Genomic DNA, 15595 nt, shown 5'->3' with positions numbered 1-15595 from the left:
CAAATGAGAACACTTCTTTGTGCGAAGCAAGCAAATCCTTTCTTGCGGATTTAGTCATGAAGAAAAGATACCAGGTGCCAAGAATATCGTTCAATTGAAGCAGGTAAGTTTAATGTTAAGAACAAAATGGGATCCATTAGGAAAAACTATATGTAAGAGATGAGTTACAGTGTAAGATATTCTTTTCATGTTGATTATTTTAATAGGATTTAATACATATGATTATTCTTCAGGTTTCTGAATTAAAATTGTTCAGGTGGCCATAAGGTCTGGAAACATAGACAACTATACATAATAAATAGTTTACTGATATTCCAATAAATGTTCAATGAATGTCCTGTTCCTCACTAGCAATTTATAGTTCAACAAGCTGTGCAAAACTGCCTTGAACAGTGTGCACTAAACCGGTATTTCCATCAATCCTTGTATATGCACTTACAATGCATCACCTAAAGTGATTGTATACCTTATTTTCACTGAATAATCTTGTGCCCTTAGCACACCTGAGAAGTAATCAAGAAGTGTATGTTGTCTGTTTTCGGACTATGTGGCCACCTATATATATTTTTTTTAAGTTTCACCTACTGTAAGTCTTATAAACATTTTTGCCATTCATATTTATACCAAGGAAAAAATGAATACTAAAAAATGAGATAATGGAAAAACAAAAATTGATTTATTTTGCTTTTAAATTCCACACCATAACATTTTACTGAAAATGAAGTGATTTTTAATCTATAAAGGATTCTCTAAATGACACTCAGAATGTCTTTAACAAATTTTGTTTTAAAATATATTTGAATACACAACAGGTCTTACACACAATGATTTCAATAAATTAGGCACCAGAACACAAGGTGAAGCTCTAGCAATTCTGTGATGACTTTTTAATAGCCCAAGAGGATAAAGACCTTTTTCAAATGTGGAAAGAAATTAATCTTTCTACAGTATGAACCCCTAAAAGCTACTCTCCTTTATAGACGACAACATTATTGTCAGTTTCATATACTTTTACTTTATAAAGAACTCCCATAGGAAGAAATTTCTGGAGGTTTTCCCAGATATATACAGCTACATTTTCTGTCGTGCTGTAGGAAAAAAAGGAAAGAAGATCAAAGGCAAATGAACAAAATTTCATGTTTGATATTTACAGAGAATAAAAATTCTGGATTTAAAAAATAATGCTAAAATAAAACTTCAGAACCACCTACCAGTCAGATAAAATGTTAACAGCAATTCTTCTTTCCTACTATTTACATAAGGCAAGATGGTCACACTCACCTTACAATATCTGCAAAGTATGGCACATCTAGATCCAGATTCTTATGATCAAGGGGCTTCATAATTGCCTCCTGTAGATAAAACAAAGGAAAAAGATCACTGGTTCCATTTATGACTCAAATTCCAAAGTGTTCTATCTTTGCCTCTAGAAGCCTTACCTTATCAGTTAGTCACTAACTCAGTGCTTGTAAGGACTCCATCTGTGTCTCACAAAATAAAGCTTAAAGTTGGAAAATGAAGCAAGGCCCAAATCTCCATAATGACTGCTTCTCCTCATTACTAAATGCAAAGATGTAAGAAATCAAAACGTACAGGAGAATTCACTGCAGCTTTCTTGTAACCAGCCATAGTGATTCAGAATTCAGTTTAACACTTCGTGAATTGTCTAAAAATTACCAAAAATACTTCTCCATATAGTCTTAGCTTCAGCACAATGCCACAAGGTCATCAGGACAAGGATCCAATGAGTGTTAATATTTTATAAAGCTGACTGAGAGTGAAATTATGTAAGTAGTTCTAAATTTCTGCTATGAGGAGTAATTTAAGAATTATCTTGAACTCTTAGAGGAGGAAAAATATAAATATATAAAAACCGTTGCTTCCTAATGCTTATATATATTAACATAACGTTTTCCCTTGTTGGTGGCAAGAATAGCAATTGCCTTATTCTTTCTAACTTTTTACTTTTAGCTATTGTACAAAATGTAAGCATTTGTGAAACAATCTAATTTTCCAGTGGTATGGTTCCAAGAAGGGTACATTAATAATAACAGCAATCATTTTTTGAGCAAAACCAGAACCATATGAAAAAGAGTTAAGCCTTAAGCCAAATAGCCTTTAAAACAGATCAAATTAACGGCAGTTCCACATGGACATCAAGAAAATAAATACTGTTTCCTATTCAATTCCAGTGCGGGTCCCAACTTTCCCACTGAAGTTTCTTCCACAGGCCCCATCTAACTTTATTACATGCCATGATGAGTTACTTCTACTAAGGGGACTATGTGGTGTCCCTCGGGTACACAAAAGTGGCAAAGAGTACAGAGAACCTGTATTCCAGTATTTGGCCATCCGCATGCATGAGACGCCTCAAATTTCCCATACTGCTATCTTGTATTGTACAACACTCTGTGTATATATTTTAAATCTCCAGTAAATGCAAAAACTCTGTCTTTATAGCTTTCCTAATGTACTCAGAACACACTGCTGTTTGTTCATTTGCTGAATCTCTTATTCATTTTATCCAACTGAAACTTACTGAGCACCTAGTATTCTTTGTCTCCTAGAAAAAGTCATGTTAGCATTCTCTGGGTAAAGGCTGTGTCTCACTCGTCTTTGTACTCTTGATGCTTAGTTCAAAGACTTATGCGGAGTAGGCAAACTTGCTGAATATATGAATGATAAGTAATATGGAAGAAATGATGATCATTAGTAGCATTTTTATAAGACAGATATCGGATTCCAGAACAAGAATAAGAAGCAGAGTTTAAGAGTGGAACTGAACAGACAGGTGACATGGTATAACAATAAAACCAAAGCTGGGTTGAAGGGAGTCCACTCCTAACTTTGTAAAAGACTAACCACACAGCCTAAAGCAAGTTCGGCCTCTCTCAATCCAGGGAATGAAGAAGTTGGTTGAGATCATCTCTAAGGCTTCTGACACTGCAGGACTTCTATAATGATACAGTCAGCAAGTCCTTCATTGAACTCCTATTATGTGATCCCTGTTAATTGGAGAAAATCAGGATATGGCAGCAGGGAATACAAGATGAGCATGTTACAGGTATTCCCATCAATGCAATTCAACTGTGACTTATTTCCTTTAAATCACCCAAACACCTTTAGAAAATTATGAGAGTAGTTCCTCCAACTACTCCTCCAATTCTGCTCACAAGGTCATGGAACCTCTGAAGATACTTAGGTGGGAAAGTAAAAACAGAGGCCATCAAATATACTTAGAGGACCCAACATGACATTACCTCCATGTACTCTTTGAGGTCGGTCATATTCATAACCATGCCTGAAACAGGATCAATCTGAAGAATAAACAAAGGTGAATATTAGTATAACATGCTTTTCATATTTAAACCTCTGCTAAGTTATTAAAGGCTGTACAATGTGCAGAAATCGCGCCCACATCTGCCTTCATCTCTGAGACAATCGCCAGGTGCTCCAGGTATCCATTTTATGGTACCACTGATCTTCTATCTGTCCACATATAGCAGATTAAAGATAACCCTTTGGGAGAGGAAAGGTCTGGAATGACAGCAGCTCACCATACACAAAGGCCAACAATGAAGCAATATTGATTTGAACAGAATTTTTCAACACAGAATCCATCATGTTGGCTGAGAAGGCCCAGCAATCTGCGCAAAGCACACAGATATTTTCAGCACGTACCTCTCCATGAACTGTCACCACAACTATGGGAAAGAAAACAGAATACCAAAAAAACACATGAATTTCAACAGATAACACCCAAGCACAAGTTAGCAACATAAATTAAGTATTAGATCTCTGCCCTACAAAACGATTTATATTTTCCCTAAGACGGCTGGTCTTTTAGTTAACATCTTTATTAATGAAAGCAAGACTCAACCAAGACAGAGAGGCTTAGCAGGAGCTTTGGCCAAAGCCAGAAAGGGTGTGAATTCTATTTACGAGGTTGATGCACAGGGTAAGAATGTCCACTAGGTAGGATGGAGATGCCGCTTGATCACTGCCTGTAAAGGCAGAGTATGTACAGAAAGAAGTCCGGCTACACATCGAGGTGGCCCAATGCTGGGCGGTACCTTTCTGAGCAAGCAAAACCACTAATGGGCCTAAAACTCTGATGCCTTTACTTACATAAACATATCCAGTTTACGGTAATGCTCTATAAGTTAACGAAGCATTTGAAAAATGATGCTCAGAGTGTTTTACAATTTAATAACATATATTTTTTTTTCAGCTCTGTGCAAACACCATTAGGTATTACGTGATAAGAGAGCAAACTAACAATAACATATATCATAGATCAAGAGGCAGTAACTAAACTAGAAAGTCTGATCTTCTGACACCTTTTCTAATCTTTTTACTCTACCATACTATATGCCATGATATGCAATGGCTTTCGTAGCTGTTTTTTGAGATACCGGCTTTATCTCAAAGAATCGCATCTCTCATACTTGTTTAGAGCATAAATTGTTTTCTTGGAACATTGCTGGCAAAGTTTTAGACCCAAGTTATTTTCCTGCCATATAGCAGGTTCCTAACCAGTATCTCCCTTTTGTCTGTCATTATTTACTCAAAGAATACAGTGTAATTTTAACGTCAGCCTCAACAATACCCAATTAGGAGGAAACGTGGTACCAAAAAAATCTCATTATGTACACTAAGGCCAAGGATAAAAAATATTATTTAAACCATTCATTATCTCTAACACAGCAGATACAAGGTAAAATTTAAGACACATCCAACCAAGACAACAGATTTTTTTCATTCTGAACTTCCATGTAACTGCATATTCAAGGTTCAAGGTATTCATGCTTTGCCCATAAGGTTTCTGACTCGTTAGGACTATATTTGCTGATTACATCCTTATTGAAAGGGCTAAAATTTCATCACCTTTTCCCTCACCTTTATAATTGTGCCCATGGCCATTTGGATTGTTGCATTTCCCATACAGTTTCAAGTTTTCTTCGTTACTCAGACATTTGCTGAAAAAAAAAAAAAAATCAACACGTCACAAGTTCAGATACCTTCTCTGTTCCCTACATTATTTTCTCTAGCTTTTGAAAAGCTTCACAATTTATTATTACTTTAGCTCACCAAATGGAGAGTCATAAATCATTTTGATTTCATTATTCAGCTGTCAGGAACCAGTGTATGCCCCTTAATTAGGCTACTGTACCATATAAATTAGCATAAACAAAGTCCACACCCTCATTCCACAGCAAGATTCCAACTGATCTGCTCAAGGCCCTTCTATTTTTCAACTCCCCAAGCATTTACTGGGTACCTATTACATTCTAGGCATGGATTGAACGAAGCAAGGACATACAATGATAAAAGATGCCTGTCCTCAGGTGGTTTAAAACCTCATTTCTCCTTAAAAATAATTACGTGACCTACTGTGGCTCCTCTTTAACACCCTTGCATTATAACACCTTACTTAACTACTGCCACAAACAACGTCACCAATCCATTGAGGGGTAGTCAGATTAGGTGAAACTTTAAAATTACAATACTCAGTTGTTCTTCCAGGCAGAAGACAATTTTCATTCTTAAATTTTTTCCAAGTTTATTTATTTTTGAGAGAGAGAGAGAGAGTGCACGCACAAGTGGGATAAGGGATAGAGAGAGGGGGAGACAGAGAATCTGAAACAGGCTCCAGGCTCTGAACTGTCCGCACAGAGCCGGACTGGGGACTGGAACCCCAACGGTGAGATCAAGACCTGAGCGGTAGGCTGATGCTTAACCCACTGAGCCACCCAGGGGCCCCCAGGAAACAATTTTCTTCATGAATTTTTACTCCACCTGTCCAATCGTCCATGCATCTTCAACGAGGCCTCCTATGTGAACGCCCTATTATACCACCCCTTCCTTTTTGAGACCCTCTTTGTTATTTTCCCCCATTCCCTCCTGCTCACCCACTGACATTTAGAATGCTACAGTTCACAAAGCTTTTGCACAAAATTCCCTCCCTATGTCCTCCACAAGATTGGCCAGATGGCGCGCTCGGGACAGAAGGCGAGGACGGGTGAGTGTTGATCGCTGCTGCCTAACACAACACCTGTCACCTGACACAAGACCTGACAAGCTGGCCAAATACCTGCCCAGTGAATGAACGGATGACCCTTGTTAGAAACGATCATCCTCGTTTCACAGACCGGGAAACGTTATGCTGAGAGCGGGACTTGCTAAGGAGAGGCAAAACGCGCCTCGACATCAACTCCTCGGTGCGTTCAAGCAGTCGTGAATGCTCTGGGTTCAAATCCCTGTCACGCTCCCTGTTCTCAGAGCTGCCTCACCAAAGGGATCGCCTGGGTTCACGACATCCGTGCTAAACAGTGGGTAAACTTGCGTTGTCGTAGCTGTACTGGTTACGTGGCTAGCGCTCCTGGCACCTCGGAGCAGCTCACTTTTACGGAATGTTCACCACGTGCCTGGCACTGTGTCACCTGAGCACTGTGTCACTACTCCGACTGTCGCAGCAACCCCTCGCGCTCTACTGGGGTATGTGAGGAACCCCGAAGTTGCTCCAAGACTCGGAGCCAGCGAGGAAGCCTCCGCGGTCCGCGCCGCGTGCCACCGCGCCCACGGCCTCCTCCGCTGGACTCCAGCTGCCACCGTCACGCGGTCGCCAGGGAAGCAGGGGGCGCGCCTCGGTTCGCACACCTGCGCTCCCGCGCCCGAGCCCCGCCCCCCTGCGTGGGCACTGTGGGCACTGTGGGCACACCCCACCTGTGGAGCCGGTGGGTCGCGCTGAAGGAGACGAGGCGGGACAGTCGCGCCCAGCGGCGACCGCCCACGCCCGCGCCAGCCGCGCTCATCGCCTTGCCTCACGGTTCGGTTCGCCGCGGGGCGGGGATAGGCCGAGCGTTCCGCGGCTGCGCAGTGCGGCCGGCGCCCTGGGACGCGCTTTCGGCTCCGCGCTGCGGCTGGCTCCCTCTGCTGGCCCGGAGGCAGTAAAGCGTCCCGTCCTGTCAGTCTCTTGGACAGCAAGAGCAGGGATAAGGTAGGTAAACCTACCAGCAGTCAGAAAACGTGGGTGAGGTCTCAGTGTCTTTCGTTCCAAGGTCTGCTCAGCCTCAGGCCACTTCGGGCCGTGAGGGTCAGCCTGGCCACACTGCATACTGGAAGGACCTCTGTGACATGCTCCTCCCACTCACTTCTAGAAAGCCCTGGCTATAATAACCTCCCCTGGATGGTTACTCAGAGGTGGGCCTCAAGGCCAACCTACTTATAGCCTAAAGGGAGTGGGAATTTCAGGGCACATGTAGGAGAACTTGACTTTCATAAATGACATTACCTTTGGATTGTTTGTAAAGATTCTTCTTACTAAGGGAAATTCTCAAGCTTTCCTTACCATCCACACACATGCATAAAACCATTTATCACAGTGTGAACACATGCAGTCATGAACACACACATTAGCAATTCTCTGTCCTATGTTGACACTTCCGGAGTAAACGGATCATGTTTCCCCACATCTACTTATAAGGAGTATCCACACTACTTAACAGTTCCCAGTATTATGTCACCTCTTGCTTCCATTCATTCCTTTGCTAAATATTTATCGAATATCTAACCATGTGGGTGGCAGTGTTCCAGGAAGGATAGATTAAATCATGAGAGTAACAGGCATACAGGCCCCAAATCGTGATTTCTTTCAAATGTCTCCTGTCTCCAGCTCCATACTCTTGTTCTGCATTATCATGTAGCCAAACATTTTTAGCATGTTTTCAAATATTTTTATTATATCCCCCAGTGGGCTGTAAAAACGTCAAAGAATAAACTTCAGATATTTCTGAGATAAACACTCTAGTCCAGTCCTCTCATGGATAAGAAAGCATGGGCCCAGGGGCACCTGGGGGGCTCAGTCAGTTAAGTGTCCGACTTCAGCTCAGGTAATGATCTTGCAGTTCACAAGTTAAAGCCCCACATCAGGCTCTGTGCTGACAGCTCAGAGCCTGCAACCTGCTTCAGATTCTGTGTCTCCCTCTCTCTCCCCCTCCCCTGCTGCTTTCTCTCTCTCAAAAATAAACATTAAAAAAAATTAAAGAAAGCATAGGCCCATATAAGTGAATTACTCATACAAGATCACTTACAATAAAACAGTACTTGCCAGGCATTGACCATATGGGAGATAAGCAGTCTAATTAATGGTCAATGGTCACACAAATGCTTGACTCTTTCTGAATGAAGTCTTAGGAATCAAAATACAAAGCAAAAGGAATTTCTGAGAAATTGCTGTACTCAATTACTTAAATAAAATATGGCATTGCATTTGCAGAGCCTTTGCTCTACATTTTTAAATTAAGGGTATTCACCAAATTCACCCTCAGTGATCCTGTTATGGGTTGAATCATGTCCCCCCAAAACTAGTGTGTTGAGCCCCCAGTACCTCAGAACATGACTTTATGTGGAAATGGGTCTTTGCAGATATAATTAGTTAAAACAAAGTCACTAGGCTGGGTTCTAGTCCCTTTCCCCTCCCATATGCGCCTCATACTCCTCTCCTTGAGTCTCCACCCTGGTGAGTGAGGAGTTGGGCTTAGGGAGAGGAATAGGCCCTAACTAGGCTTTCAGCCTTAGTCATCTGGTCACTCAATTTTATCAGAGTGATATATTTAAATAGATAGATAGATAGATAGATAGATAGATATAGGCATATTATAGAATGTCACTGTGGAGCGCCTGGGTGGCTCAGTAGGTTGAGCATCTAAGTCAGGCTCTGTGCAGATGGTGCAGAGCCTGCTTGGGATTCTCTCTCTCCTTCTCCCTGCCTCTCCCCACCTTTCAAAATAGTCATTTAAAAAATTTTTTTTCAACGTTTTTTATTTTTGGGACAGAGAGAGACAGAGCATGAACGGGGGAGGGGCAGAGAGAGAGGGAGACATAGACTCGGAAACAGGCTCCAGGCTCCGAGCCATCAGCCCAGAGCCCGACGCGGGGCTCGAACTCACGGACCGCGAGATCGTGACCTGGCTGATGTCGGACGCTTAACCGACTGCGCCACCCAGGCGCCCCCAAAATAGTCATTTTAAAAAATAAACAAATAAAATGTCATTCATCCCTTTTTGTCTTCTTCTTCAAGGACCTCATAGATGACAGAGCCACGGCAGAATTCAGGCATCCTTGGGTCAAAATCTTATGATTGTACTGATAACCTTTATATGCTTGAACTTCACACCCTGTGATTAGGATGGAGTAAAGATTTATAGAGGAAAGACATTATCAGATTGGCATACTTCCCAGATGTCATCTGGAGTCTCTTCCACCCTTTAGATCCAGATAAGATCTAAAACAATCCTCCTGTCTTTGAGGACTTCTGTGAAATATCAGGGGATTTATGTTCTCTTATGCTTACCTCAGCCTCGAAGCCTCCACATCTCTGTGAGTTGGTCAGCCATCTTCTTGCCATTCTGGTACCTGCTGCTTTTACTCTGTGCTTCATCAACCCAGACACAAAACTGAGACCTTTCCCTTTACTGCCACAATGTAAACCTTTACAGGTGGCATTTTTGTGCCTGCGGGAACACTTCACTACAGAGGACAGGGTTTGTGATGTTGGCTGTAACTCCTGAGGAAAACTGGGAAAAAACTGACTCTGCAGTGAGCTCACGGTTGTCCCAAACTACAAGTCAAGGAGGGTTCTCCGGCAGCATTCAACATGCAGAGGGAGCACTGAAAGTTTAACTGGTCCTGGTTTGAGTTAAGTGGAGGGAGGAGGTATAACTGAAGGGAAAGGCAAGAAAGGATCTCGAAGGCGTTGGCAAGAGTGTGGTTTATGTGACAGACATAGGAGGCTTCGGGCTGTCAGGGTTTAGACACATGGAGATTAGATGGCCTCTAGTGCCACCTGTTGCCCAACCAAATGAAGAACTACCCACTCTTCAATTTCTGGAGATGAGAAGAAATGGCTGATCTTAGAGACGTCCCTCAAAACAACACCCTCCCATGGCTGAGCTGGGGGTGGGGTGGAAGGTGGCAGTCGGTGGCTCAACTGCTGTGTGCTGTGGCGTCCGTGGACAGTGGAGAAACAGGTGCTTTGGAAGAAAGCCTCCAAGCATGACGTAGCTGGCTTCCTGTCCTCTGTAAGCTCCTTAGAGCCCACGCTAACAGGCAGGCTGTGATGGAAAAAAACAAGGTGCTTTTTAGAGCTATACTCGTATTTTACAATCTGTGATTATTTGTATTTTTTCTCCCAAGTGTAAGGACCTCTGTCACCACTCTGTCTGATGGTGGTGATGACCCAGCTCTTTTTCTTTCATGTAGTCTTATTACCTAGAGAAAGATGTATCTAGTAAATATAAATTTAAAACTCTCTTCAAAAGGTTGTATCAACACTTGCTTCACGTTTTGAAGGAAGAGCCCTAAGAAAATATAAAACCGTGATTATCTCAAGAATTCTGTTTTGTTTTGTTTTTTTAAAGTTTATTTATTTTGAGAGAGACAGAGAGCTGGGGAGGGGCTGTGGGGGGAGAGAATCCCATGCAGCCTCCACACTCAGCACAGAGGCAAAATAAAGAGTCGGACACTCAATTGAGCCACCCAGGCACCCCAAGAATTTGTTTTTTAATAGAAATTTTACAACCAGATCTCTACAGTTTGGAAGGTAAGGTGCCTTTTTTGCTCTCTTTTTTTGTACAGAGAATGTTCATTGTAAACTTAGTTTCTAGGCCTTGTGAGTTGTTCCATCAGATGGTGACAAAGGTGCCATGGAACCCATAAGGCATTTGCACAGGCACTTCGGCTCGGCCCAGTTCTTCAAAGTTCTTGGCGTCCAAGACTAGTAGAAAATTGTTTTCATTCTAGAAAAGGAAAAACAATACTGGAAATTCTTTTCTTTTTTAATTTTTTAATGTTTTAATTATTTTTGAAGAAGAGAGACACAGAGCATGAGTGGGGGAAGAGCGGAGAGAGAGGGAGACACAGAATTCGAAGCAGGCTCCAGGCTCTGAGCTGTCAGCACACAGCCTGATGCGGGGCTTGAACTCACGAACTGTGAGATCGTGACCTGAGTTGAAGTCGGATGCTTAACCAACTGAGCCACCCAGGCACCCCAGAAATTCTTTTGATCATGTCTTATGCATCTTCCTATCTATCCTCAGCACCTAGCACAGTGCCTTGGCTATCCATTCACTGAATGTTTGCGGAATTGCTGAACCAGCCTGAAAAGGAAATTATGGCAGAAGAAGTTCAGGCCCAGAGTGAAGAAATTAGGTTGTTTATGTCAATTACTTTCACAGAATCTCTCTGACTTTAAGGATCTTTTTACCTGGGCCTTTTTAATCACTGAAAGGATACAGAAATTTTTTTCTTCCAAATTTTCTAAGTTCTATGCCTCCAGTTACTTTGGAACTGTACAAATAACTTTGTCAGCATTACAAGGCTGACTGATACTTGCCCTGGTGTAATTGCAGGAGTGGCAAGTACATGAAATGAGGACAAAGTCCTCTGAAGCCTGTGGCAGATGTTAGTAATTGATCCCAGCACTCTCCTCATCAAACCCTTAAAAAGTCTCAGAATCCTACACCCCAGGCAGCCACTAATAACTGATCAAAGCTTGTACTCAAAGTGAACCTATCTGCCATAAGACTGCCTTACACAAGAAGTTATGACATCAACATTGTTGAGAACTAGGGCTCACCACATTACACTTTTGGAGCAATGAAACTGGCAGCACGGATGGTGGCATGAACATCCGACTAGACGTCAGAAGACTGAGATTTAAACACTGGCTTTACCACTGTGAGATCTGACGCAAGCTCCTGCAACTTACCTAACTTACAAATTCCATGTGTGTAAAATGGTATGCAAAAAAGGTCTTCTTTTTTTTTTTAATTTAAATTCAAGTTAGTTAACATACAGCGTAGTCTTGGTTTCAGGAATAGAACCCGGGGTTCATCTCTTACATATGATGCCCAGTGCTCATCCTGAAAAGTACCCTCCTTAATGCTCATCACCCATTTTACCCATATCCTACCCACCTCCCCTCCAGCAACGCTCAGTTTGTTCTCTATATTTAAGATTCTCTTATGGTTTGCCTCCCTCTCTGTTTCAACAAAGCTCTTCTGATGAGTAAATAAGATGATGTGTGTTAAAATTCTTTGTAAATGAATATGCAAAATGTAAATTATGATGACTATATAAATAGAACTTTAAAATAATAATAAAGCACGATTGTGATAAAAGGGTATGTACATAGGAGGAGAGGAAGAAAAGGGAGAAAGTACTGTATTGGAATCAGAATAAACTACTGACAGCATCACTGAATACAATCCTCAAAAGGCTCAGTGCCACTTCTCTTTCTGAATAGTGATGGGGAGATACATTTACCTGCTTGGGGGTGATCACCACAGAGAGAATAACCCCACCATCTTCTTCACTGGTTCCTGGTGCAGGAACAAACACAGGTTCCGAGGGGTAGAAGCCATCTTCTCTCCAAATCTGTAAGACCCCCCCCCAAAAAAAAGTATTTGATAGAAGGCTAGTTATGAGCAAGAAGCCTTCAACAGCTTTTCTCACTCCCAGCATGCACCTGGCTGTCAGTACACTATCCATTCAGTAAAAGAACCAGGCTCACCAGCTGAATAGAGGGGGGCAGGTGGCTTGCAGCTACAGGCTCCATCATCATCAGACACAATCTGTGCAGTTATAATTTCCCATCGACCTGAACTATGTGTCCCAATAACCTAAACCCCATGATTTCTCTAAAAATAACATCCAACAGAGACTTGTTTTTCTGGGCTTGGGATTCATGTAAGATTCCCCAGAGGGAATATACCCCTAGCCTAGGTGATTCTGTGGTTCTCAAACTGAATAAAAGTAAATGGTTGAGTGGCTTAAATATTAAAGAAGCTCAAGAGGTGCCTGGGTGGCTCATTTGGTTAAGCGTCCGACTCTTCATTTCAGCTCAGGTCATGATCTCACAGTTGGTGAGATCCAGCCCTGCAGCGGGCTCTGCCCTGACAGCTTGGCACCTGCTTGGGGTTCTCTCTCTACCTCTCCCCAATGCATGCAAGCACTCTCACTCACTCTCTCATTCTCTTTCTGTCTCTCAAAATAAATAAATAAAACATTAAAAACAAAAACCTTTAAAAAAAGTCACTCCTTCCTTTAAAAAAAGAAAAAGAAATTCAAGAGCTACTTTAACAAAACAGAAACTATTTCAAAAAAGTGGTCTTTTAAGGGTGCCCTTTAAAAGGGCAAAAGTGGTCTTCTAAGAGTTCAGAAAGGGAAAAAGATTTTCATTACCGTCAGTGTTTTGTTTACCACATCCACCTTGATCAGAGAATCCCCCACCAAATGCCGAAAGCCACAGCCATAGAAGAAACGATACTTTCTGCCACTGAATTGGCCATAGTTGATCTGGGGAAATTCAATACCTCCTTCATCCTCTAGGCCTTCAGGATGTAGATTTTCATAGGAGCACCAAATCTAAAAGAGACCCCAAAAGGATTTGCAGTGATTGCTTACTTTCTCACCTATTTTATGCAGTATAGGTCAGTGAGGGGGCTAAGAGTTTGCAACAGGGCTTGGAAACTGAGACTCTAGGTCATCTTTTCCATTATTCCTCTTTCCATCACGTGTATGAATACGTGAAAGATCATCGGGTTTTGTGAAGAAGCTGTCAAATGGCATACAGGGTGGCAGTGACCTTCTTATTCTACCAAAGCTAAGATGTTAATAGCTACACAACGACATGCTGTGGTAAGCACAAGCTTTCCAGAAGGTGGAGATGATCAATACCAATCTAATACTTAGCTGTTCCACAACCATTAGAAGATTGACATATCTGTTTCAAAACACAAAAAGGATAGGTAAACGCAGCGCTCACTCCCACTCAGAATCCTGCAGCTCTTGTGCAAGCGACTGTCATGACCTTACCCTGCTAGGCTGAATGATATCAGACTTATTGGGCAACAAAGATTGAGGGAAACAGCCAATGAATAGAGTACCATGATTAAAATTCAAAGTCTTAGTCTAGTGTCCTTTGAAAGCATACCTTTCCATCAGCCTGTCTCACAGCACTGGCTGAAGAATAAGACAATGGGCTGAGGTTCTGTCCCTCGGGGTCATTCAAACTGACATGCAAGGGCAAAACAAACCTTCGAGGGAAAGATCTGCCTACTGAATTATAGACCTGTTCAGGAAAAAGAAAGAGATGAGAAAATGTCATTCATAGGATAACGGCATGTCCCAATAATTTATATCCAGTCAAACATTCCTAAGTAATTGCATAAACGATCATTTTCATTCATTCATTTATTCCACAAACATCTGTTGAGTACCTCTAGGCAAAGCACTATTTTAGACACTGGGGATGCAACAGTGAACAGAGTCTCTGGACCTCAAGGAACTCACACTCTAGTGGGAAAAGAATGATAATAAGAATTAAAATGTATGTTATTGGATTAGTGTCAAATACACAAATGAGGTCTTGATAGTGACAACTGCCATTAAGAAACATCCTGCAGGGTGAGAGACTAGAGAGTAACAGGGGTGCTTCCTTTTTCATGTCTGGTCAGAATAGGCCTCTGCATATTAAAGCATTAACTTAGTAGGCCTGGGTTGCTCAAAGCTGGCACATTCTCAAGAAAGGTCCATTTTCATGGCTGGTCCTTAGCTGGCACCTGAGAACTGAGCTGTGGGAATATTATGTCTGACAAGACTGGGTTCGCATTCCTGAGGTCTTGAGCCACACTGCACTACTTTACCCAGACAGTTTATGCAAACAATGCAATTTATAATGAACATTTGCTTCCCTGTGGGCATACGGAGCTTTGCTTAACTGAGGTTGGGTAGGGGCTATATGCCTATGTGCTGATACCCAACAAAAACTCTTGATGATCAATCTGGGGGAGCTTCCCTGGCATGCAACATTCCATACATGTTGTCACAAGTTGCTAGAGGAATCAGGTGTGTCCTGGGTGACTCCACTGGGAGAAGACTTGGAAGTGTGCACCTGGTGGTCTCCTCCAGTCTTCATCCCACGCACCTTTCCATTTGCTGACTTTTCTGAGATCTGTGAGCCCTCCTACTGAATCACCAAACCAAGAGTGAGGATCCCCAACACAACCTCCTTGCAGAGATCATGTTGAAGCAGGAAGCCCTAGCAAAATAAGTATATTTTTTCTGACAATAAGAGTGCTTTACGCATATTTTCCTTTCTTGAAATACTGTAAGAGGGGCACCTGGGTGGTTCAGTCGGTTAAGGGTCTGACTCTTGGTTTTGGCTCAGGTCATGATCTCACCATTCATGGATTTGAGCCCTGCGTTGGGCTCTGTCCTGTCAACAAAGGGCCTTCTTGGGATTCTCTCTCTCTCTTTCTCTCTCTCTCTCTCTCTCTCTCTCTCTCTCTCTCTCTAAAAAATAATCAAATGCAAAAAGAAAAACAAAAAAAAACTACTGTAAGATGGAGAAGAAAATGTGCTATTTCCTCTCATATACCTGGATCCACATTATCTCCATCTCACACAGAAATGTTTTTACTGAAAAAAGATTCAGTGCTATTTTTAAGCTTCATACAGAGTTAGATTTTTTTAAGAGTTAGATGTTTTAAGTTACTTTTAAATTTATGTAAACATTTTTTTTCCTTCAGCA

General features: G+C 41.9%; 2 protein-coding genes across 11 annotated transcripts in view; both read right to left on the bottom strand.

Moving 5' to 3' along the window:
- PTS (6-pyruvoyltetrahydropterin synthase) overlaps nucleotides 1–6861 on the bottom strand; it is a 147574-nt gene extending 140713 nt beyond the window's left edge. For 5 of the 6 annotated variants that reach the window (XR_007156202.1, XR_007156200.1, XR_007156201.1 and 2 more), the window contains exons 1-5: nucleotides 6727–6861; nucleotides 4900–4979; nucleotides 3682–3704; nucleotides 3261–3317; nucleotides 1282–1352 (exon numbers count right to left, since the gene is read on the bottom strand). Coding sequence is in view for 3 of the 6 variants with exons in the window: in XM_047877510.1 (XP_047733466.1) it covers nucleotides 1282–1352; nucleotides 3261–3317; nucleotides 3682–3704; nucleotides 4900–4979; nucleotides 6727–6815 (320 nt within the window). In the remaining 3 variants the exon portion in view is untranslated. Of the gene's footprint in view, nucleotides 1–654; nucleotides 1089–1281; nucleotides 1353–3260; nucleotides 3318–3681; nucleotides 3705–4899; nucleotides 4980–6726 lie in introns of those variants that run through there. The other variant, XM_047877512.1, reaches the window with a different exon arrangement.
- Nucleotides 6862–10530: 3669 nt separating this feature from the next.
- The window catches only part of LOC125176281 (testis-expressed protein 12), a 107701-nt gene continuing 102636 nt past the window's right edge, over nucleotides 10531–15595 (bottom strand). For 4 of the 5 annotated variants that reach the window (XM_047877488.1, XM_047877486.1, XM_047877487.1 and 1 more), the window contains 4 exons: nucleotides 13997–14134; nucleotides 13246–13428; nucleotides 12328–12438; nucleotides 10531–10799 (listed from right to left, as the gene is read on the bottom strand). In XM_047877488.1, the coding sequence (XP_047733444.1) occupies nucleotides 10686–10799; nucleotides 12328–12438; nucleotides 13246–13428; nucleotides 13997–14134 (546 nt within the window). In that variant the 3' untranslated portion in view covers nucleotides 10531–10685. The remainder of the gene's footprint in view (nucleotides 10800–12327; nucleotides 12439–13245; nucleotides 13429–13996; nucleotides 14135–15595) is intronic. The other variant, XM_047877490.1, reaches the window with a different exon arrangement.

This window comes from Prionailurus viverrinus, chromosome D1 (genome assembly GCF_022837055.1).
Source record: "Prionailurus viverrinus isolate Anna chromosome D1, UM_Priviv_1.0, whole genome shotgun sequence".
Lineage (NCBI taxonomy): Eukaryota > Metazoa > Chordata > Mammalia > Carnivora > Felidae > Prionailurus > Prionailurus viverrinus.
Note: the sequence above shows the minus strand (reverse complement) of the source record. Positions and strands in the feature narration are given on the sequence as shown.